The 25,619-nt window shown below is 45.5% G+C and overlaps 1 protein-coding gene across 11 annotated transcripts in view; it reads right to left on the bottom strand.

Moving 5' to 3' along the window:
• Window positions 1-25,619, bottom strand: part of Znrf1 (zinc and ring finger 1) — an 89,237-nt gene that overhangs the window by 12,274 nt on the left and 51,344 nt on the right. For 7 of the 11 annotated variants that reach the window (NR_156703.1, NM_133206.4, NM_001363488.1 and 4 more), the window contains exon 2: window positions 4,059-4,154. The exons of 3 other annotated variants lie outside the window; for them this stretch is intronic. Coding sequence is in view for 6 of the 8 variants with exons in the window: in NM_133206.4 (NP_573469.1) it covers window positions 4,059-4,154 (96 nt within the window). In the remaining 2 variants the exon portion in view is untranslated. Of the gene's footprint in view, window positions 1-4,058; window positions 4,155-6,598; window positions 6,701-25,619 lie in introns of all 11 variants that reach the window. One more of the 11 variants, NR_156704.1, reaches the window with a different exon arrangement.

Below are 25,619 nucleotides of genomic sequence, written 5' to 3'. Positions count from 1 at the left end.
GGCTAGAGATCCTTGATGTCCATTTCCTACATCAGCATGGGTGCTTCTATGAATAACAATGGTCACCATAGGACCACAGGGAGTGGCACTATCAGGAGGTGTGGAGGAAGTGATTCAGTCTCCTCCGGTGAACTTAAGTTTGCAGGCGCATGGACTTTACAACTTTGGATTAGAAACACAGTTGAATGCTTTAAGTGGAGCTTAGTGGGTTATCCGAGTAGAAGCCTAGAAGACAGTGGTGCTAGGAGGATTTGGACTATGGGGGTCTGGCTCAAGAGTTTCAGAGGAGAAGAATGTTAGCATGTGGGCTCGAGGCCATTCTAGTGCTATTTTGGCTAAGAATGTGGCTGCTTTCTGCCCTTGTCTAAAAAGTCTGCCTGAGTAAATGGAAGTTTTGGATTAGTTGCTTGGCAGAGGAAAGTCCAATACAGCCTGGTATCGACTGTTGTGTGGTTATTAGCGTTCACTGTTATGAAGAAGATCTATAATGAAAAGAGACAAACTGAGCAAGGAAAAAAAATACAATATACACAGTTCAAGGAGAAAGGGGCACCAGGAAATAGAATGGAGCTAAATCCTGTGTTCAAGGAGATGAATCCATTAAAGGAAAGCCTGATATTAAATGGAATAAGAGAAGTGGTGACCTCAGAGCAAGACCTCACCCAACTAAAGAGTGGTTTAGGTCTAGGAGTGGTGGTGGTACACACCTTTAATCCCAGAAGGCAGAAGGCAGAGGCTTGCCGATCTCTAAATTCAAGGCCACCCTGGTCAGCCAGGCTTAAGTAGTTTAGAAAACTATGGAAAACAGAAAGCTCATGAAGATGTAATTGTTCCAGTCACAGCCAGCAGCAGAACCTGGCAACTTCAGTCACGTGGTTCTGGCGTTAGAGTCAAGGACAGAAGGAGGAGGTTACAGCATCTCCCTCTGTGATTAAAGAAAGCCACTGAGGCCAGACATGTGCCGGGGTGTCCATACATGAAGGCCCAGAGAGGCCACAGTGTGAAGCTATGAAGATGAAGCCTGGATTGCCTTGGAAATCCCCAAATGTTGCAGATGTCAGAGCTGTGGGATACCTGCTGAGCAAAGCCGCTAACAGGGTGGAACTAGCCCAGGAGAAGGAGTGTGCTGCTGTCAACAAAGATGAAGAGAGTTGGAGATCTGAAGAGCGCTCTAACATCAGACATGGAGATGTAGGGTTTGGAGTCTGCCTAGCTGGCTTCTGTCTTTGTCCAGCAGTCTTCACCCTTTTGGAATGGTAATGTGCCATTTTATGTTGAAAATAAATGATCTGTATTTTGATTTTCACTTTATAAGAGATTACAGTTAAAAGAGATTACATGAGTCTCAGAAGAGACTTTAAATTTTGGACTGATATTGTGCTGATATTGTGATAGACTTTGGGAACTTTTGAAGTTGGACTTTATGCTTTATGGATACAAGTGTGGTGTTTTGAATAAAAATGGCCCCTATAGGTCCATAGGGAATGGCACCATGAGGACATATGGCCTTGTTGGAAGAAGTGTGATTCATTCTCTTCCAACTGTCTACTAATCCACATGTAGAACTCTTAGCTTCTCCTCCATCAGCATGTTTGCTTGTATTCCACCATGTTTCCCACTATGATGATAATGGACTAAGCCTCTAAAACTGTTAGCCAGCCCCAATTAAATGATTTCTGTTATAGGAACTGCTGTGGTCATGATGTCTCCTGACAGCAACAGAAACCCTAACTTAGCTTACGAAGTGACTTTGTTTCGGGTGGTCCTGACAGCACTTTGTCTGCCATAGACATTACTGCAAAGTTCTCCCCAGAGACTCTGAAAGCCAAGTTCTCTCAGGCCAAGCCCCCTCTGAAGCTTCTTTGTGCTACAACAGCAAAGGCAGTGTCTGCAGAGAGCTCAACCAGCAACCCACAGGACAAAACAGTCTTCATAAGGTCTCAACACATGTGGGACAGAAGTAAATGCAGTATTTGAAGCCATGACTGCCGTAAACTATGAGACACAGGACCTCTCCCTTCAGTCCCAGGCAGAGACAGGGACAAAGCTGAGCTTGAGCAAGGACAGGCTAGCTGAAGCAGGGACAACGGACCCAGGAGGATGGCAGTCACAGGGAAAAAGCAAAGACTGCTGGGGAAGAAAGGGGATCACTAAGAGGAAAGACAGAGCCATAGCCTGCCCTGCCCTCTGGCACATGCAGAGGTCTGCAGGCCACACAGACCACGATAGACACATGCCCTCCTGCAACTGGGATCCTCTGGCCAGGCAAGGGATGTAAGAACACAAATCTTGTTGCAAAGATCTAAAATCTATAAAATCTATTTTATTTTAAAGTATATTTTACAAGGCCCTGGATTCTATTTTAGGATCTCAAGTCTAAAACACGGGGTAGGAGGTGCTGGAATGGAACCCAGGGCCTTGTGCATGCTAAGCAAGCATTCCACCAATGAGCCGCACCTCTAGCCCTTGACATTTCCAACTAGGGACATGATATTAAAAAAGTTTATATTTTTCACATTAGAGATGTCTAACCGTTTATACCTATACAAATGTTCAAAGATTTGAAAAACTCTAAAATCTAAAACATCTCTGGCCATGAGATTTTAATGTCGGATCTACTCAACCTGTGATATGGGTTTTTTGTTTTTTTTTTTTTCCGAGACAGGGTTTCTCTGTGTAGCTCTGGCTGTCCTGGAACTCACTCTGTAGACCAGGCTGGCCTCGAACTCAGAAATTCACCTGCCTCTGCCTCTGCCTCCCAAGTGCTGGGATTAAAGGGATGTGCCACCACTGATAGGATGTTTTTTAAGAGAATCAAGCAGGTTAGACATGTCTGATTTATTTTTCAGGTTGTCTGGGAGTCATGAGCCCTCCCTAGGCTGATGCTGTGATCTAGGACACCTCTGGTGGCAAGAGAGCATCCTCAGACTTTCAGAACAAGCACACTTTCCTAGGCCTGCTTCACCTTTAACCCGAGAAGGTGGCTGGCTTACTGGCGTTGAGGGCATCCTTCTGGACACTGCTGACCTTGCAGAGAACACAGTTCCCTAGCAATCACTGTCAGGAGAGCCGACAGACAGACAGACAGACATGAGCGAGTGGAAAGCAGAGGACTGGCAGCAGAGTCTGCACACCATCAAGTCGGACGGACTATCCTCTGGGAGCCTTGTGTTTTCCACGGCAGCTGTAATTTCCTAAATACCACCATGTGCAAAGCTCTGTGCTAGTGGGTTTTGTGTGCAAAGATGGCTATCCTTATTGTATGGGCCAGAAAACTAAGGCTGGACTAGCTAAACCACCTGTCTAAGCTACAGTGAACAGCAGAGGAAGACTGACCTCTGATCATCTCAACTCCAGACACTTACCTACAGCAAATAGATCTGCCACTCAACTTTATCCCCAGAAACATGCTAGAGTAACAGTGTCACGGGGTCCCCCAGATGCTATGATCACATTTGTGCTAGATTCATACACAAGTCTGCCTTTCTCCCCTCCCCATCCCATGGTGGAACATGGAGACCCTCTAGCACTAATCTCCAAAGCAATGTACAGATTGAATGTATTCCTTCCAACTGCTGTCACATGGGTGCTTTACTGCTTAACCAGGTGTGTCCACCTGAGCTGCAAGGTAAACAGGAAAGGGCCAGGCCCCCAGTTCCCTGCGGGTACCACCAGCACCATGGTTTTCCTTGCCCACTGAGATGATATTCTGTCTAGGCCCCTCTTGATGGCTTTGTAGAGTGAGTTCATTTGTCTTGGAACCTACCATGAACAGGGGAAAGAATGGCTATGTCTCCCCACCAAAGGCCACTGAAGGCATAGAGCAGCCGAGAGCCTTCTCACCACAGTAGCCCTGGCCTAGGACTTGCCTTCTTGGCTTCTCCTCAGCTACCCCACCCAACTAATAATTACCAAGGCTCTCAAGAACAGAAGGTTCCTCACATGCACATGCACAGTGCTGCTAAAAGAAAACAACAGAGCCCCCTCACCAAAGGCTATGCCCCCAGCTGTCCAACCCATCTCGACACCAGGAAGCAGACATGACAGATAGCCCTTACCATTGTAGGACAGGCGAGGCTTGCTCAGACACATTATAAAGTGCATTTCCATCTCATCGGAAGCCACAGACTTGGAACAAATGGGGCACTTGAAACCTAGGAGAGAGGACACAGCATGAGCTACCTTCCCCCAGCCATCGATGCGTCGACAATCTCATCAACCAGGACGCTACATGGAGTCAGCGCTCGGGACAGGGACAATGTAGACAGAGCAGAGATCAATCTGTCCTTCACTCGTTGAGATTTTACCTTTTTCCACAGCTGTCATCTTTCAAGAGGGCGCTCTGCCCCACGCCATTTAACAGAGTTGCTGACTTGATTTTCAATGGAGTCTAGTAGACAACACTAGGGAAGCAGCAAGCCAAGGCAGCTGAGTAATATTTAAGTCTCAGCTTAACACCTTTTGTTTCCTCCCAAGGGAAGGAGTCATTACTGACATTGCACCTCCATCCCTCACCTCCTCACCCAGCTACTTCATCCTTCACCCAAGCATCCTTTGTGTCCTGAAACTAAGCCAGCTATATCCTTTAAGAAGTATATAGTGAGCAGGGGCAAGGTGGGGTGGGGGATTTTCAGAGGGCTCCTAAATGCTGCTAAGTAAAGCAGCCGTTTCCAATGCTGGGCGAACACAGGCCACCACAATCTGCTACCTTAGTTCCAGGACAATCTGGCCTGTTATACGTCAAAGGGTTTCCTCAGCATAGCAACAGTACTGGTAAACTCTGGTTGAGGATCTTCTGAGTTGAACTCTAATTAAGAAAAGCTAACTTCTTTTGTTTTTGTGTTTTTCAAGACAAGGTTTTTCTGTATAACAGCCCTGGCTGTCCTGGAACTCAATTTATAGACCAGGCTGGCCTTGAACTCACAGAGATCTACTTGCCTCTGTCTACTGAGTGCTAGAATTAAAGACTAGGGTCACTACTGCCTGGTGGAAAGCTAACTTCTCTCTCTCTCTCTCTCTCTCTCTCTCTCTCTCTCTCACACACACACACACACACACAGAGTTCTCCCTGCCCTAGCAGGCTAATGTACTGAGGAACATGCCCAGTGATAAGACAGTTGAATTAATATTTCCATCTTTTCCATTTTATATTATTGACCAGTTTCAAAGAGATCAATTCTTTCCCTGCAAATTCTATCACAGATCCAACAACTTTGAAAAGTTATTGACTTGTCTGCATCCATTCTTGTTTATCACAGTCTCTTTCTTTGGTGACAATGACTCTTACCTACCTGGCCTGGATACACTGCCATAACATAAAGCATTAACTACCGGTGTAGAGATTTCACGCTTCTATTTGTTTTCAGTTAGAATTTTCATAGTTTGATGTTGGTAATGAATATCTACAATATATATATTTTTAAATTTACATAGGTGTCACTTGCATATATGTATGTGTGGCACATATATGCTTGGTTGTCATGGAGGTCAGAAGGGGGCAGCAGATTCCCTGGAACTGGAGTTACAGATGGCTGTGAGCTACCATATGGCCCCTGGGAATCATACCTGGATCCTCTGTCAGAGCAGCTAGTGCTATTAAGCCACTGATTGAGCCATCTCTCTACTCAGCCTACTCTCCACCCTCTGCCCTTTTTGAGGCAGAGTCTCACTGTGTAGTCCTTGCTATGTAGACTAGGCTGGCCTTGAACTTACAGATCTACCTGCCTCTGCCTATCCTGCAACATTGTTTTAAAGAAAGAGATAAAAGGCCAAACATTTCAACATGCAGTTGTGAGCAGAGAAGGACAACATAATGGGGTTTTCTAGACTTGAGACCTTGGCTAATAATATACCCCGCCCTCCTCAGTTTTATTACTGGAAAAAAAGGGAGGAGGAATTCACTGCATGCTTGCAAAGACTGAATGAGACGACATCATCACGAGGTCTACAGCAGCGATTGAGGAGGAAGGATGAGAACTAAGGAGACGAACTCGCAGACCAAGGAGGGCACGGGTACTTTCCACACTGCCAATGTGGAAACAGGTCTCTACTTGCAATGGTAACAGGTAAACGGTATTTTACACCTACGGAGTCATTTCTATAGACAGCTGCTGTCTTCCATGGCTGCTTCTTTATAACACGGTGTAAGGACTATCAAGAGGCAGGCAGTACACTGACTCTACTTCACAGAAACAGTGAAAAGCCCAAGTAACTTGTTCAACATGCACTGCGCCGGAAAGAGACAGAGCTGACCCCCAGCCAGCTTGACCTCGAGCCAGCTGCTGCTGTGGCCTCTGGCTGACAAGCGCAGGAGAAGGGGTCAGCGGCAAGCACAACACAGACACAGGTCTTCAAGTCACTTCCGACTTTCTGCCCTGCCCACACCCACGGTTCCAGATAATCCCTAAACATGGATGACACTTTTTCTAGGAATTTGTTACTATAGAAGATCTGAATCCAGAATCAGCACAGTCCTCTTGGCATGGGGCCCACAGCACTGCTATACGATGCTGGCTTATTACCTTTCAAACGGAAGTAAAGGCACAGTGAGCGGGACAGAAAAACTGGAGAGCTAAAGGGGAAAGGCTAATGTCCCCACCTTCTTTCCCGAAAGGTCATCCGATGAGCAAGACGGACTCTACCTCTTTACCGCCCCAATCTTTTCTTGTATCTTTCCAGTCTTGATTCAGCACCAACAGCCCTATGGAATGACAAATACTGATATTTATGAACTATCTAAAGGTTAAAACTTGTTGAAAATCTTTATCCCATTTTGGAAGGAAGTCTGTACTGAATGGAACTCGGCCTTGCACACCAGAAGTCTGCAGAGGTGGCCAGGCCATGACTTTCTCAGGCCTCCTCAGAGCCTCAGCACTGTCCTCAGCACTGTTCCAGTGGCAGCTTTATTTTCCCAGGTGGTCTCTTCAAGATGCTCCTTGATTCTGGAGGTGGGGGCAGCCTGTGCTCACAGAACTTCTCCCACTCCTGTCCTCAACACTTGTGACTGCCACTAGTTATAACCTGCTGGCTAAGCAGCCTGTCTCCTGTCAGCACACTGAGGCAGAGGTGGTGGCTTACAGAGCCAGTCTCTTGACCTCTTCTGTTAATGTCTCAAATGAGGACGGAGTGCATTAATGTGCTTTGGCCTGATTTTGTGTTTGGTGGCTCTATCATACAAATACTGCTACAAGATTCAATCAAGAGTAACCAAAGGGGCTGGAGAGATGGCTCAGCAAGATGACTGACTGCTCTTTACAGGTTCTCAGTTCATTTCAGCACCTACATGTGGCTTACAACCATCTGTAATGGGATCAGATGCCCTCTTCTGGTATGTTTGGAGAGACTGACAGTGTACTCATGTACACTGTACACTGTACTCATGTACAAAAAAAAGGGGGACGACGACTAGTCAACAGAGAATAAAAACCCCAATCTCTATCTTTCTAAGCCAGAAAAACAGAGAGCACTGCTCCTCCAGAGCCCAGCAGCCTCCTTTGTACAAGTGCACTGTTTAAGTGGGAATCCTTTGACATGCAGGAGGTCTGCTCTGGGCTGGTCAAGGGAGCCCACTTACAATGTTAGGTTAGGATCCCTGGCAGGCGAACCAAGAATGACTTCAAGAAGCTGGGCAGTGGTGGCGCATGCCTTTAATCCTAGCACTTGGGAGGCAGAGGCAGGAGGATTTCTGAGTTCGAGGCCAGCCTGGTCTACAGAGTGAGTTCCAGGAGGACAGCCAGGGCTACACAGAGAAACCCTGTCTCAAAACAAAACAAAACAAAGGGGGGGGGGAATGACCTCAAGAAAGCTTACTAAGTCATGTGAATTAAAAAGCATCTTCATACAAATCAAGTCTGCCTTCATACAAGACAGCCTGTCTCAAAACAAACACACAAACAAACAAACAAACAAACAAGCAAACAAGCAAGGAAGCAAGCAAGCATCTTCATGGGGCAAGGTAAGCAGGCTTTTCAGTCTGATGATAGCACCAGAGTAAAGATGGGGATGACTGGTTTAGAGTGCTCCCAGGAATCCTCCTCCCATATACTCTACAATCTAAGTTAAGAGTCTCCACACTCTGGGCACAGATATACTTCTCATTTTCCCAAACTGAAACCTTCTCCTTTAAGACCTGATTTCCTGGGCAGGACCAAGAGCTGGCTTCTTGTTGCTCCAGTTTCTCTCCCCACCCTCCTGATGCTGATGCGCTATTTTAATGGCTGCCCCAGTTCTGCCTGTCTCTGGGATCACCTAAGGGTGGAGGAATCAAAGGCAGCCCAGGTGAAGGGAGCTGCATGCCCTGCAGGGCCTCCTGTCTGTAGCATGAGTAATAATGTGGCACCTCTCAGCTGGGAGCGCCCAGGGCACCACCCTAATTCTCCTCTGCTAGCCAGTTCCTGCCTCATCCTGTGATGCTTATTGGCAATAAAACAGGACTTAGCTCCATGAACCAACTAAGTGGGATTTACCACAAACAGGGCAAAGGTGCCATGAGGGATGCTCCAAACATTTCTATATAGTTTCCACTTCCTTCAAAAGACACATGTATTTTCTCTCCACACCTTCTCCCTCTCAAAAACCCAATGCACAGTGTATCAATCGATGAACTGAAGTCTGAGGTATGCCTCCTAAAGAACATTCTGGGCATAGAAAGACCCAGCCTTCTAATTCTCTTTTCTTTCATCAAGTCTCTTTTGCACTTAGTCTCCACACTTCTAGAACTCACGAGTAACCCCCTCATGTATGTTTGCGTGTGTGCGCATATGAATACTGAGTGCCAACGTAAGTGGCTGATGGGATCCCCAGATATTTAGCTAAATATTATCTTGGGTGATTCTGGAAGGCTGGGTAGGGTCTACAGAGCAGACTGCCCTCTCCAGTTAGTGGGTCTCATTCTGTCAGCTAAGGGCCTGAATACAACACAAAGAGGAAAAATGTAAGGCTTCCGTTCTCCATGTGCTGGCACGACTGGACTTCTGCTTTAGATGGAAGCTACGGTGCTTACTGGAAACCCCACTGGCTGTTCTGATTTCCAGTTTGCAGACATAAGACAGTGAGATTTCTCAGCCTCGATAATTATATCAATTAATTCCTATATCCCTTTACATGTGCACGTATGCATGCATATGTGTGCATAGTTTCCATTCTTTGGAGAATGGTAATATATGTGTCCATTAAGATGCCAAATAATAAAACTGACATCACCAAATGCTGGTGAGAATAAGGAACAGCTGTAACATAAAAGGCTGGAATGCTGGGCGGTGGTGGCGCACGCCTTTAATCTCAGCACTTGGGAGGCAGAGCAGGCAGATTTCTGAGTTCGAGGCCAGCCTGGTCTTCAGTGAGTTCCAGGACAGCCAGAGAGAAACCCTGTCTCAAAAAACAAAAACAAATAAACAAACAAACAAACGCTGGAATGACAGCCATTTGGGAAAAGGTAGGTACATTTCTTATAAAACACATTCCTAGCCTATGATCAAAGCAATTCCTCTGCCCATGGCCACCAAATGAAAGCATTTGTCCGTAAGTAGATATACATAAGATTACACGCCACAGCTTTATTAACAACAAGCAATGGGAGAAGTCACTCAGCAGTGGCAGCTAATAACTCCTGACACATGCAACACGACTGCATACTAAAGCTCGCCAGCGACTTAACACACTAACAGATTATGAGAAGAATCACAACAGTGGTCGTCTCTCGGGGATGAGGTAGGACCGAGCTTGACGGAGAAGGTGATGTGAGAGTTTTCCAGGGTGATGATGACGCTCTGCATTAAGAGGAGGGTTAAGGCTGTACATGAATATGTGTCTGTCAAATTGTAGCAAATTTAACACTTCAGATTCAAGATTTTGTTTCTAAATTTTACCTGAATTAAAAATCTTGTACCAGGTGTGGTGGCGAATGCTATATTCTTGGCACTTAGGAAGTGGAGGCAGGAAGATCAAAATTTTAAGAGAAACCCTGTCCCAAAAAAAATCAAAACCAAAACAAACAACCAAACAAAAGCATAACTGCAGTGCTGGCATGCTGCTGACACCTGGAGGGCCACATCAGGATGAAGTGAGGTGCACAGGCTCAGCATCCCTCTGCTTTGATGCAGGCGGGACAAAGTGTCAGGAGTGGACTATGATGTGGACTTCAATGTAGAAGACTTTCAGGAAAGAGAAGACAGTGAGAGAGATGCTGTTGTTTCAGAAAATCAGGAAGGGTTAGGGAAATGGTAAAACACATGTTGTGCAAGCATGAGAACCTGCATTCAAGTCCTTAGCATCCATGTGAAAAGCCAGGCAAGGGTGCACACCAGCAGTCTCATCTCCAGGGAAGTAGAGACAGAAGGTCTCTTGGGGCTTCGTAGTCAACCAGTCTAGCCAACTAGTGAGTTCCAAGGCCAGTTAGCGCCTGTCTCAGAAATGAGGTGGGGAAGTGAGTGAAGAAATTATCTGGCATCAACCTCTGGCTACCACATGTACCCACACACACATGTACCCCGCACGTACGCCCCCCTGCACACAGACGCACACGCACCTCAAGTGCAAGAGCAAAGCATCTGGGCACTGGGAAGACAAAGCCAGCGGGGAAGGGTAAAGCACACACCGAATCCTCACACCAGCTCAAAGCCCCTTCCTCTGAATACAAGATTAAAAAAAAAAAAAATTCCTTTAACCCTTAGTGATGTACAGAAGAAATCCCACCATCTGCTACCTTCCAGGTATTGCAAACAGGCAATCTGGGGTCCATTTAATTATTTTTTTTTCTTTGTAAATAATTTGTTCATCTTGCTTGAACCTTGAAAGGCTTTTCTTTTCACCATTAAGGGTTCAGAAGTGTATCAGGATGTGCATAGGTGTGTGTTCCCATCAGTTTTTCCTTTCTTTCAGTATGCAGGCACAAGTCTTTTTTAGATGGATTTTCTATCTTTTCTTTCACTATTTCCCTAGTGGTAAGTCCTGAGTGCTATCACTCAGTTATTCCTGGTTTTCTAGTACAGAGCAGTACTGAACTTGTGTATTCCTCTTGAAATTAAGAGTAGGTTTGAAATCCTCATTAGGCAATGAATTGTTGAGTCCACTCTCACATTCAAGCAGACTCCAAGAGTCAGTCAATGTATGATTCACCAAGCTACTTATAATATGGCAGGCAATCAACAGGGAGATGCAGCTTCTGTCAGCTTGGGTCCCTGAGTAACAATTGCCAAGAGTGGGCAGAGTCCCAGCTCTTGACTGGCACTGCATACTACTAACCAGAAGACAGTAAACGCGCTCAACCTAGCTCCTGAGCTTACAGGACAGTTTGCCGTATTACCTAGTCCTAGCCTACTCTGACTTATACAGCGTCTCCTTTTAGCATTCCCATTGCTTGTATGGTCACTATCTCTTCCTCTATAGCCTCTTTTAGCCCACCACCCTCACTGCATTCTACTGTCCTCTGGGCCCTGCCTACATGCTTCTTGCTTGGCTCCAGTAAGTAAGTAAGTAAGTAGATGGCACTGGAAGTCAAGGAGGTAAGATAGATCACAGACTCCTCAGGCATCCTATTCTTCCTTAGGTACATGCATATTTAGCAGAATACGGAGGCTCACTCCTATAATCTCATCACTTAGAAGGCTGCAGTTGAAGGATTGCTTCAAGTTCAAAGCCAGCCTGGGCTACAGCATACCTTGCTTTAACACCCAAACCAGTAATATCTACATCCCTGCCATTTTCCACGCCTCTTTCAGATGTTGACATATTATGTGTAGTTATTTTCTGTTAAGATTCCCAATTTTTATCTATTATACACTTCTCTGACATTTTTTTTTTTTTTTTTTTTTTTTTTTGGTTTTTCAAGACAGGGTTTCTCTGTATAGCCCTGGCTGTCCTGGAACTCACTCTGTAGACCAGGCTGGCCTCAAACTCAGAAATCCGCCTGCCTCTGCCTCCCGAGTGCTGGGATTAAAGGCGTGCGCCACCACGCCCAGCTCTCTGACATAATTTTTTGCTATTCTGGATTCTATACTAGTCTTGGGAAGAGAGCCTGACCAATAGCCAGGAAAACAAACAAACAAATGAACCCCTAAAACAGCTTCTGGCAGGTACTTTGCAGGTGGCCACGCAGTAATGTTTGTTGAGCAGTCTGTGCACGATGCCCACAGGTATGGGTCCAAATAGAAGCTTGTGACCAGCCCCTGAAGGCAAGGCAAAGTGCCCTCGGGACCACTGCCCTTCTGGCTGTATCTGGTACTGCTTACTATGCCGGCTGGGGCGGGGACTCGCTGGTAAATCCACCTGTTTGATAAAACTTACAAGTTCTTCATGTGAACATGGGTATATGAAACTGATGCAGTGCATATATGAAGCAGTGGTGCACGCCTTTAATCCCAACATTCAGAAGGCAGAGGCAGGTAGATCTCTGAGTTTGAGGCTAGCCTTGTCTACCAAGCTAGTTCTAGGACAGTCAGGGATACACAGAGAAATCCTGTCTTGAAAAACTAAACAAACAAAAACAAACAAAAAGAAAAGAAAGAAAAAAGGAAAATGAAGCTGGAGAGATGGTTTGAGGGGTAAAAGCTTTTGCTGTGCAGGCCTAATGGCCTGAGTTCTAGTCCCAAATCCCACGGAGGAAGAGAAAACTTACTCCTAAGAGGTAACCCTGACTTCCATACATGTGCCATGGCATCAGTGTACATGTAGAGAAAAATTATTTATTTTTAAAATTAATTTTATCTATAGTATATTATGGGCTGATTTCATCACTTGCAGAAGGCAATATTACCAGCCTTCCTCAGAGTGGAGGAAAGGACTATGTGGCATACAACAACAACAACAAAATTTTCTTTAAATAGGGTCTCTTTATTATTATGTAGCCCTGGCTGTCCTGGAACTCAGAGATCGCCTGCCTCTGCCTCCTGAGTGCTGAGATTAAAGGCACAAACCACCACACCAGACCATACATTAATTTTTTGAGTTGCTAAAATTTGAGACGTATATACAACAAACATGTGAAAATGAGTATTAAGTTACATGCTCAATCTTATACCCAGTAAAGTTATTCTTGTTCACTTGCTGCAAACCAGAACAGGTTCGGTGCAGATAGCTACACGCGGAAGCAAGGGGAAGAGTGTACACAGAGGTATATCCTGGTTGTCACGGCAGCACTGCAGACACAGGAAGACCAAGAAAAGCACTGGCCAGCAGCAGGAGCTCAGGCTGGCCACTGTCTAATGGCTCTTTCCTGGAAATAACCCATTTCTTCAAGGAGGAAGAAGGGCTACTTAGCAGGAAAGGATGGTAGCTGGGACAAGAACGTGGTGATTCACGCCTGATCAGTACAAGACAATGAAACCTTAGCCTGAGTGTGAGATCAGGTTTCCAATGACTGGCAAAGATGAACACTGCCTTATCGTTTCTCATAACCTGGTCATCATGCTTGGACAAGTTTACAGGAATCCCAACCATTACACATAAAATGTGGGTGTAAGGTCTCCAGGGGGAGCATTTGGCTTGCATTTTGGAGATGTCTTATTTAAAGGATGGGCCATCTGTTGAAAGAGGGACATTGTCCAGTATCCAGAGGATCAAGCCAGGAGTTCTTCTAGTTCCCAGACACCAAGGATTACCTACAAGCAAGCAAGGCAATTACGATGGATAAATCCAGCCCTGACATGCTTACTGACCTGAGCACTACCTTCTCCCTCCTCACTCGTCATACCCATGTCAGCCTCCACACACCACACAGCCATGTTCCTGGTACCCAACAATCCTCACCACTGCTTGTGTGGGCTTTCCAGTGTCTGGGCAATGCCAAAGAATACTGTTCAAGATAAATATAAGTCATGGGAAGCAAGTCCAATACCACTGCCTCTTAAAAACCCGAACCAGAACCGGGAGAAGTGGCAGCCTTTAGTTCTAGCACTCAGGAGACAGCAGCAGGTGGATCTCTGAGTTTGAGGTCAGTCTGCTCTGCAGAGAGTGAGTTCTGGGACAGCCAGAGCTACACACAGCTCTTGAAAAAAAGAAACAGGGCTGGAGAGATGGCTCAGTGGTTAAGAGCACTGACTGCTCTTCCAGAGGCCCTGAGTTCAAATCCCAGCAACCACATGGTGGCTCACAACCATCTGTAATGAGATCTGATGCTCTCTTCTGGTGTGTCAGAAGACAGCTACAGTGTGCTCATATACATAAAAATAAATAAATAAATCTTAAAAAGAGAGAGAGAAAGAAAACAACAAACAAACAAATCAAAACCAAACATGGGGGGAAAAAGCTAGTGTCTATGTAAATGTGCAATTATCAGCCCCAAATGATTTGCGGGTTGTCTCTATATTACAAGGGGAAAGAGCATTTCTTTCTGCAGCTTCAGGGGGCAGTGTTGGAGCAAGACACTGGCTATGTAAACTGAGCCCCATTTACAGCAACCATCCTCAGCAAACTTCCCAAAGAAAACTGACTGGTCTTGGAACCACACTGTGGATAGAGATGAAGTCCCAGTGTTCTTTATTCATATAGCTCAAGATCCCAATATTCAACTAGCTCCCCCTCCCCAAGGGATGCCAAGTTTTGTTTCTTTATTTTTTCTAAATTCACTTATTACATGTGTATTGGCATTTTGCCCTATATGTGTGTGGGGTGTGTGTGTGTGTGTGTGTGTGTGTGTGTGTGTGTGTGTGTGTGTGTAGTATATGTATGTGTTACACAGTTGTGAGCTGCCATGTGAGTCCTGGGAACTGGGGAGAGCAGTCAGTACTCTTAACCTCTAAGCCATCTTCTAGCTCCCAGCTTTCCTTTTTTTAATAAGGGAAAGGAAGATGGAGGGGGAGAGAGTAAGAGATGGGAAAGGGGGGACAAAGAGAGGGAGGGAGGAAGGACGGGAGAGAAAGAGCATGAATGTGTTTGGAGAAAAAAGGTCAGTTAAGAAAGAGACAAGAAAGGGAAAAAATAATACCAAGAATTCATACTGGACTGATTTCTGGGTTTCTAAAGGCATGATCCACACCATTAGATGATTAGAATTTTTCAATGACAAGAGAGAAAATGCTTGATTAGTATTGGACTTATTGGCAAATGGCCATAATACTTAAACACAAATGATCATTCATATAGAATAAAACTATTTGTTTGCACTGTGCAACATTTTTTTAAAAAGATTCATTTATTTTTATTTATATGAGTACACTGTAGCTGTCTTCAGACACACCAGAAAAATGCATTGCATCCCATTACAGATGGTTGTGAGCCACCATGTGGTTGCTGGGAACTGAACTCAGAACCTCTGGAAGAGCAGTCAGTGCTCTTAACCACTGAGCCGTCTTTCTAGCCTGCATTGTGCAACTTAACATCTGTAAATATCACCAGCCCTGGCCTTCACATCACTGGAAGTCAACTAGAAGGTTCTTCCTAGGTGCTCCCTATAATCCCAGATTATAAAAACACATACTCCTCTGTTCATTTCTCAGAAAGTACTAGCTGAAGCTTGGGCCCTAGCACATAAGAAACAATGAACATTTGGATTCCTGCGTGACTTTAGCCCTGGCCCCTTCTCATCAGCACATCCTCCGCTCGGCTGCACTTACACCCTGGAGTACATGGAGGCAGACACTCAGGATATAGTTCCCAAGGCCACACTGGGTTTTGAAATGGCACCTAAAGAGAAAAACACAGGATGGAAGAGGGAGGGAGTGCCAGCCTCACAGCCTTATTGCTTTCCTGTCACCCACAGCTACATGGAAATATCCTAGTGTTTTTTGAGGTATTGACTAAAGGGTCAAAAGAAATTTCCTAGAGAGTCCCTGGGTATAGCACAAACAAAAAGAGCCTCCAATTCTAAGATCCCTAAAATAGCACATGATCTCTACCAGGGTGTGCAAGGCATAGTATTCATTGTTTCTCCTCTGGCTCAGATTACTTGACTCTGGGAGATAAGAATGAGGAAGTTGAGGGTGGGAATAAGGAGACTGGTGGAAAAGACTCCAACATGTTAGTGGGAACATGAGGATACCTCATAAATCTTTCCTGTGACAACAGAGCCAAGGTTAAGAAAGCCAAGGCCCTCCTACTGAAAGCAAGCAATCTGTAACAGAAAGTTACATCACGGACAAGCACAAGGCAGCAGACAAATTATGTCCTATGCAGTCTGTGTTCTGGACCTTTCCCTCATAAATGCCTATGAGATGAGAGAACCACAAACTGCAAACTCCTTCTTCACTTTGACATTTTGCCTTGAGGACTATTTTTATATTGGTTTTAACATTTCCTTATTTCCAGTCAGCACACCAATTTCCCAGAAGATTGGCTTCAGAAACATAAATATTGACAAATACTGCTTATTGAAATATGTGGCAAGAATTAAAAAGCACCCATCCAGACAGACAGACAGATCTCGACTCAGCACCAGTGCTCAGATGCTTTCTCTCTGTTCAAGAGAAATGAAGCCAGCATCAGGCACATCACCTCCCGACTCGAGGCTGTACGCCTTTAATCCCAGTACTTGAGGCTAAGGCAAGTTCCAGGTCAGACAGGGTTACAGAGTGAGACCCTGTCTCAGAAAAGAAGGCAAAGCGGAATAATTGGGATTCTTTGGTCCTGCTGAAAATTATCTGGGCTCTCGCAGTCCATTTGGGTTGCTATGACTAAATACTGTGGACCACCAGTAGCTTAAAGAGCAAATATTTATTTCTCACAGTTCTATTGACTTTCAAGCCAAAGATACAAGGTGCTAGCAGATGTAGTGTTTTACTCCTGGCCTGTAGGCAACAGCCTTCTTGTTGTGTCCTAACATGGTAGAGAGTGCTGGTGACTCTGTCTCGTCTAAAAGCACAACTCCATGATCAAGACTCCATTGTAACAACCTTATCTAAAGCCAAGCACCTCCCACAGACCCCACCGCTTACACCACACCAGATGACGGGATTCCAGAGAGGACTTGGAGTATAATCTTTACACCCACAGAGTACATTCTATTCTCTAGGTACCAATGAAAACATAACTGCTGGCCAAACTCAGGATGGGCATTAAATCAGTCAGTCTGTCCATTCACATTTACTCTATATTGAACAGTAGGATACACAGCAGAGAATTAAATATAATTTCTACTCTTGGTGAATCAATGGGTGTCCTTAGGGAACTGAACAGAAATGTCCACAGTGGATTAGGCTTATCTGGTGAATAGACCTTATACATAGATTCTTGGGACTCTTGGGATGGGCTCAGGATCCATCCGTTTCCAGAAGCACTACGCCAAGTTCTCATGGAACCGTATGAAGGAGGACCAACCGTGTACTACTGCACAGAGCTAACCAACTACAGGTATGTGCACCCACTGCTGGAGTTTACCCCGGCAGAGGCTGCCTTCAACTTCTCAGTTCCAGCAACTGCTGAAACCAGGGCGAGGGGTAAGTAGGACAGGGAAGTGCGCGCGCCGCAGAATGTCGGTTAAGAGCCCGCTGTCTGCAGACTGCTTCCTGCCTGCCACAGATAACAATCGCATGTGCCTGTGTACAGATCTCTACCAGACAGTGGTGTGTTTGTGAAGGGAACTGTTGCGGTTGGTCCCCGGGCAGGCTGAACCAATCCCATTAGGCTAGAGCAACCTGCAGCCTCTCATTCTTCCTGTCAACAAGAGCAGGTGGAGGGGCCCTTCTAGAGGTGCCCAGGGTGCAGCCAGCAGAGATGACCTAAGCTTACTACTCTTAATGGGCTGGCAAGGGTCCCAACAACCACTTTCAGAGCAAAAGGGACTATTTTTGGAGGTTGAAAGGGGAACGGAGTGGGGGTGGTGAGAGAAGATATAGGTATCAAACCCAGAGCCTTGTGTATAGAAAATGCTCTCCCATTGGGCTAAATCCCCAGCTTCACAATCTCCATAGCTCCTTTGGGGGGACTACAGCCACTGTGGCAGTCTAAAAAATATCTTAGAAATCTCTTCTATTATGGAAATCTTCAAACAAAAAATAGAATGAGCTTCCAAGTACTAGCCGCCTAGCCTCAACAATGACCAACTCCGGGACAGGCCCATCTCATGCTTGCCTGAGGTATACATATCTTGGTTTGCTAGGACAATCTGGTTATGGATTGCTATCCTAGTGCAATGAATAGTTCTCTCCTTTAGTCTTAGATGTGTCTAAATCTGGATGGCAAATTTTACACTGTTCACCATAGCTACTTTCCCTGCCCCAGATTATTTTGAAGTAAATCCTAGACATGAGTCCACCATAAATGTTCCATTAAACTTAGAGCATTGTGCTCTTTCTTCTAGATAGTCATGCTGTGCTGTTCTTGTCTCCCAGCAGGAAGGAAAGAATGGGCAGATTTGGTGTATGCTGGCATGTAGACTCTTGATACCCATCCTGTGGCCTGTCTGCCTGTTTCCAGCTTATGGACGAGACTGGCACACGCAGACAGAAGCCAAGTGTGTGCCCAGATCAGCATGTTCACTCTATATTTGGCCACTGTACCTACTGCCTCCATACAGGACTCAGAAACAAGTTACAAACTCAGGACAGGAGAGTGAATCTCTACAATTAACAGAAGGAACAGCGGGCATTTGAACAGTTCAAAGTAGGTCAAAACAGTAAAACCTACAAGAGAATAAAATCCCAGCCTTTCTTGCTATCACTGCAAAATTCCAGATCTAGGGTAAAGTTGGGACATCTGAAGTAACCATACAGGAAACCAGGGGGAAATGGGACACAGTGACATCTGAGTCCTTAGAAGAGGTCCCACAAAGGTCTATATGACCTAGCAACGTCACTTCTGGGTTATTTCTCAGACACAGTGGATGTTTGTCACAGCACACTGTAGGACATCCCAGAACAGCACCATGGGAGACCATGGTTGGTGCAACAGAGAACATGCACACTGAGACAGTACAAGAGTTCCCAAGCAAGCAGACACAAACAATGGACTCAATACACATACAGTGGCAGATCTAAAAACAAAGGCCAAGGAACAAGAACTCTCTCTCTCTCTCTCTCTCTCTCTCTCTCTCTCTCTCTCTCTCACACACACACACACACACACACACACACACACACACACACACAGGGGGGGGGAGAGGGAGGGAGGAAGGAAGGCAGGCAGGAAGGAAATAAAAATGCATCTATACACAACTATTTTAAGTCTTGGGGGCTGGAGAGATGACACAGTGGCTAAGATCACTGCTCTTACAGAGGATCTGGGTTTGATACCCAGCACCCGAATGGCAGCTCACAGCCATCTCTAGCTCTAGTTCCAGGGCCTCTGACACCCTCTTCTGGTGTCTGTGGGCCCTTAAGCCACCTTCACAGCTCCCTCAATTTAAAAAAATACTTTCTTTTACCCAACAAGATAGGATCTGAGGGGTAGGGTCAGGAGCACTGAAAAAAGATGCCTCACTTCTTCCTGTAAGTCACAGCAAGGTGGTCTTCTTGCAGTTCACACACGGGAATGGTGTGACTAGTGGCTTATGTGGCAATCACTGGACTTAACATAGCTTCTGCATCTCAGTGTAAAAGCAGAGGGACTCAGATGGAGCCCCTTCAGCCCTCTTCACTGCAATTCCTCCCATCACAACGAGGGCCTAGGACTGCTGCGCACTGGGCCATCTACTTCCATCTACTTCCAGTTAAAGGACTCTGTTATGTTTACATTTCTAACCTATAGAAGAGAAAAGACAATCCAAAGTTGCATCCTGTTTTAACACTTCACTGGCTACAGGAGTTCCTATGTGTTTGGTACACAGATCACTGTCTCTAGCATGCAGACACCAAAATCTAGGTCCATTTTCTCCACTCCACTGTAGCTTACTACATGCCAGACTCAGGGAAGGAAAGACACTGAACAGCACACAGGGGAGGAAAGAGCTGCTTTATGGAGCTCCAGCTCTTGATAGGGCACAAGAAAACAATTAAAAGGCAAAGCACGCCTCACTGCCTGAATTATAATAGGGCCAGGACAAGGTGCTAGCACAAGGAGTGGGGCTACACTGAACTTTGGGGCTAGGATCGTGGTAATATAGGAAAGACATCATTAAAAAGAAGGGCAGTCTAAAAAAAAAGCAACTAAGGCCTTGAGGTGGCCAGTTGAGTTCTTTAATGTGGCTCCTCAGAAAGGAATGACATCATCATACAATACTATACCTACCAACAGCTGCAAAGTGTAATGTGTCCCAAAATGTCCTCAGTACTGTTTTTACTCTCGCACACTTCCAGAACTCCTGACACCCCTCATTTAGTGCTGGAGTCTATGTCCCTTCCCTTGGGCTTGAGTGGCCTTGGAACTATTCGGATGAAGAATATACCAGTCATGCTGTACAGGGCAGAGACAAACAAAGGATATGGCTGCTACTCAGCTCTTTAGAACCTTGCCTTCACCACTAGCCATCACACTGGAAGGAAGCTAGACCACACAGAGACCATGGGTTGACAAGCCTTGCAGAAGTCTCTACTGAGAGCCGGGCATGTGAGTGAATGAACCACCTGTCTCAGTTACTCTTCTACTGCTGTGATAAGACATCGTGACCAAGGCAACTTACAGAAGAGTCTATTTGGAGCTCCCGGTTTCAGAGCTAGAGCTCATGACCATCATGGCAGGGAACATGGCAGAGAACACGGCAGCAGGCAGGCATGGGGATGGAGGAGTAGCTCAGAGCTTAGATCTTGGCCCATAAGCAAGAGGCAGAGGGAGCTAAATGGGAATCCGTGGGCTTTTGAAACCTCAGAGTCACCCCCGAGACACACCTCCAACAAGGCCACTCCTCCTGATCCTTACAAACAATCCCACCAGCTGGGGCCAGTTATTCAAATACATGGAGGGTGGGACATTCTCATTCAAACCTCACACCATCCCAAGATGCCGCCTTTAGACTCTCAGCTGATTTCTGGTCTCTTCATGAAACAGAGGCAAGCTGTTCCTCACATGCCCACAGAATGAACGGCTGTTATACAATGCAGTTTCAGGCTATGCAGCTGCAGTGTAAGAGCAAATGGATAACGTATATAGTTCATTCACATAGTGCAGACTATTACTGCAGGACTAACTAAAGGTCAGCACCACACTGCAATATGCTCGCTGGCTCCACAAACAAGGAGGCAGACTTACAAGCACAAACTGGCTTTCCTCATTTTAAGTACAAGAATAAGTCAGGCAGATCTATTCCAAGGCAGGACCGCAATTATCTGATGGGGTGGTGACAGGGAAAAGGCATGCGGGAGGTCCCAGGATTCAGGGACTCATCAAGATCCATGTGTGCAGGCTGGAGAGATGGCTCAGTCCATCGAGTGGAGCCAGAAGCACACAGGAAGCTCCTGAAACTCACTGTCGAGCCAGCCTGAACCAGCTGACTTGAGGAGCTCCAGATCCAGGGAGAAACCTTGTCTCAGAAATCAGGTGGGGAGTAGTTAGGAAAGACACACGATATTCATCTCTGCCCTAATGTGCACACAGTAACATGCTCACACCCACACTACACATGCAAAGATGCACACTTCTGATGCACTCTAAGGACTTAGTTTTTTTGTTTGTTTTGATACACAGATATTCTCTAGCCCTGGCTGGCATAAAACTTACTATGTAGATTAGGCTAGCCTTGAACCTACAGAGGTCTACTTGTCTCTGCTGGGATTAAAGATGTACAACCACGGGGCTGGAGAGATAGCTCAGTGGGTAAGAGCACTGACTGCTCTTCCTAAGGTCCTGAGTTCAAATCCCAGAAACCACATTGTGGCTCACAACCACCCATAATGAGATCTGAAGACAGCTACAGTGTACTAACATACATGGCTGGTCCATGTCCATCAAGCCTGGAAGAATCAATATTAACTCCAGGTTCAGAAGGGACACAGGTCTGAAAAATTAAAATGAAGAGCAATTGAGAAAAACACCCAACATTAAACTCTTTTACACACACACACACACACACACACACACACACACACACACACAGCAGACCAATCACTCTGGCAGACCCTGAAAGCTTGTAGAGCAGTTAAGGAGTTGTTACTATTCAGGTTGTTGTTTGGTATAAATGGAAAGAACCAGGCTTCACTGCCCTGAAACCCCCTGTAAACATGAAGGTCTCCTATGCTATTGGGGCCATGGGTTGGTGCCCAGTGGGCCATCTGGTAGACTCAGAATCCAGAAGGGACATCTGGTTGACTTGACTGAACAATTATTTATCCTGCTTACTGTGCTTTTTGGCATCTACTAATAACTTTGTGCAGCAGCAAAGTACATAGGTTAGCATAGACAGATGATGGCAGGTGTGGTGGCCTGTAGCAGCAGTACTCACTTGGAAGACTGAGGGTCACAAGTTTGAGGCTAGCAAGGTCTATATCGACAGACTGTGTCTCAACTCAAGTTCGAGGAATTGGGAGCGCAGACAGGGTCAGCAGATGCATTCCTCTTTATGGTTTAAGACAGACAAGACCTGTTGGTGGTTTTCATGAAGATGGAATCAGAGAGGAACAGGCTGCTGGAAGGACAGGGAAGACAATGATGGTGCGGTTGTAGACATACTAAATTTGGGGACTCTGACAAAAGGAAAAATAGCTAGCTGGTTTGTGGTCAGAGGTAGAAACCAGAAGGGAAGACATGGACTGCAGTCATGGATCAGGCTAAATAGTGAAACAACACAAGTGTGTGTGGCTGGAGCAGAGTGAGAGTGATGATCAGGAACAGGGTAGAGCAGAGAAGCCTGGTTTGAGCAGGCAGTGATTCTCAACCTTCCTAACACTGCGACCGATCCTTTAATACAGTTCCTCATGCTGTGGTGACCTCCAACCACACAACTATTTTCATTGCAAGGCCTGAGAAATGGCTCAGCAGTTAAGAACACTGGCTGATCTTTCAGAGGACCCGGGTTAATTTCCAGCACCCACATGGCAGTTCACAAATGTCTGTAACTCCAATTCCAGGGGCTCTGACACTTCACACAGACAACCATTCAGGCAAAACACCAATGCACATAAAACAAAATAAATAAAAATTTAAATTATTTTCGTTGCTATTCCATAAACGTAGTTTTCCTGCTGAAGCTGTGTCTCAGTGTTTTCCAAAGGTCATGACTCACCAACTGAGAACCTCTGAGCTGAGCTAACCACACGGTCCACACATCCACATGTTCTAAACATCCACATAGCTCACACACACTGGGTGTTTGCTCTTTCTCCTTTCCTCAGCCTTCCATCCTTAGCATTGTTCAATGCAAGTTAAATCTTGGAGAAGGTGAATCAATTAACTGCTCACACCTCTGTCAAGAGAGCAGTGGAAATCATTGTTCTAGACAGCTCAGAGCCCACTGGCTTTCTTCAGATATTAGCTTGTTTCCACCCATCTGCTGAATGAAGCTAAGGGGAAGAGGGCCAGGGAAAAGCCCCATCTCTCTCAGTACACTAAGAAAACACAGAAGATAATACACGGGTGAAGCATCTATAGGCAGCACATTTTCCCCAAAGATGCCAAGGGAGGAGGAGACTACAGCATGAAAAGGAAAGCTCGTCCACTGGCTGTCCAGGAGACCAAGCCTGCACGCTGCACTGGAGTATTATAATTTGTATTATTATTTTGCAAGAAGGTAGGCTATAGCTACAGAAGCAATGGGATAGTTTCTAGAACAGATGCCAGCCCCAATCCCAGCCCAATTGGCAGCTGGTGACAGGGGCCTCAAATATACCCAAGTCACAATATAGTAAGACCATACAGGTCTGTGCTTGGCTGCAATGGGTAAAACATATCAATTCGTCAACAGGAATAGGAATGGTAGCAGGGACCAGAACTCACCTTAGCCTCCTGCAAAAGAATTTTCTCTACTGCTCTCCTTCCTCACAGGACCTCAGCCCAGACCGCTGTCAAACTTGCCATGAGCCAAGAATCACCGGCAACTTTTGATTCCCCTCTTCTACCTGCACGGTTTTGGGCCACTACAGCTGACTTATGCAGCGCTGTATGTGCTAGGAAGCGTGATATCAACTCAACTACAACCTGACCCACCTCATCTCTTAAGAAACAGCTGTATAGTATTCTATGACATGAAAGTTATTTAGTTTAATTTGCTACATACAGATGAAGCTGTCCCCAGGTTTTTAGCAATAGAAACAATATCTCACTTAGTACCTTGGGCACTTGTTCTGTTTCATTCCTTAGATACATTTTATAAAGTAAAATGAAGCTAAGTTAAGAAATGGACACATTAGGGCCCTCTGCCACTGAGCAGCATTCCCTGCTCCTAACCTCCTAAAACTGGTCAGAGCCTCAAGGTTCAGTCCTTCCATGACGTTTTCCCTGCGCTCTGTGCCTTCTGAGTGTCTAGAGTTTGCCCATCTGTGTTAATGCCCAGTATGTGCTTTTACAAGCTTTTCATCGCTTACCTAACATAGTTACCTTAGCGTTTCTTCTTCCTGTGGTCTCTTATTCACAAACCTGGGAACAGCAATGCTTTAGGACTCAGATCTTTGCAAAACCTAGGACAGCACCACACTGACTGCTGACATGAACCAGTAAAGAAATCACTGCCTTAGCTGGGCAGTGGTGGCTTTTAGGAGGCACAGACAGGCAGATCTCTGTGAGTTCCAGGCCAGCCTAGTCTACAAAGTGAGTACAGGAGACCTGGGCTGTTACATGGAGAAACCCTGTCTTGAAAAGCCAAAAGAGAAAAAAGAAAAAGAAAAAAAAAAGAAATCACTGGCTCAGAGGACCAGTATCTTAGTGTTTTATTGCTGTGAAGAGACACCACAACCACAGCAACTTTTATAAAAGAAAACATTTAATTGGGGCTGGCTTACAGTTTCAGAGGTTTAGTCCATTATCATCATGGTGGGAACCATGGTGGCATTCAGGAAGACATGGTGCTAGAGTAGGTAGCTGAGAGTTCTACATCTGGATCGGCAGGCAGCAGGAAGAGAGAGAGACACTGGGTCTGGCTTGAACAATGGAAACCTCAAAGCCTATCCCCAGACCTTCCGAGACCACACCTACTCCAACAAGCCCACACCTCTTAATAGTGCCAGTCCTTTGGAGCCAACAGGGCCATTTTCATTCAAACTACCCCAATCATCAAGTTTTATCATTAGATCATCATCATCAGTCACTTGATTATTGTAGAACAGGTCATCTGCAAGCCACCAATTAAGTCTGTAAAAGTGGCTGACTCACTGCAATGGGAGAAAGGAACCCTTACAAGATCTGGCAATCAGCACTTAATCAAATGATCAATTTACAGGAACCAATAATGGAACCCCGGCGTTTGTCATGTGCTTCATCCGTCACCTGATCAATATGATATGCATGGCAATAGCACTTTTACTTCTGCCCAAAGTACTCAAACTGAAACTAATGAAGTATTTACACCTAACCTAATATTCAGTGTATAAAAATAAGTAAATAAGAGGTATAGAGGAACAGGCTGAATAATACCCTGAGGAAACAATAAGAAAGTCTAGAATGAAGGCTGCTCTAGAAATCAACTGATGCTGCTGGTTCCCCTTTTCATTGCCTGTTCTTGGAGACACCATCCTGCTTTTTGTACCATGGTTTAACAGCTTATAAACTCCAAGACACCACTGAAAAGTCTCCCTTTCCGGTGCTGTAGAGGACTGAACCCAGGGCCTTTTACATGATATGAAAATTCTCTATTACTGATTTATCTATTTCCTATCCCCTTTAGTTTTGTT

The sequence above is a fragment of the Mus musculus genome, chromosome 8 (assembly GCF_000001635.26).
Source record: "Mus musculus strain C57BL/6J chromosome 8, GRCm38.p6 C57BL/6J".
NCBI lineage: Eukaryota > Metazoa > Chordata > Mammalia > Rodentia > Muridae > Mus > Mus musculus.
Note: the sequence above shows the minus strand (reverse complement) of the source record. Positions and strands in the feature narration are given on the sequence as shown.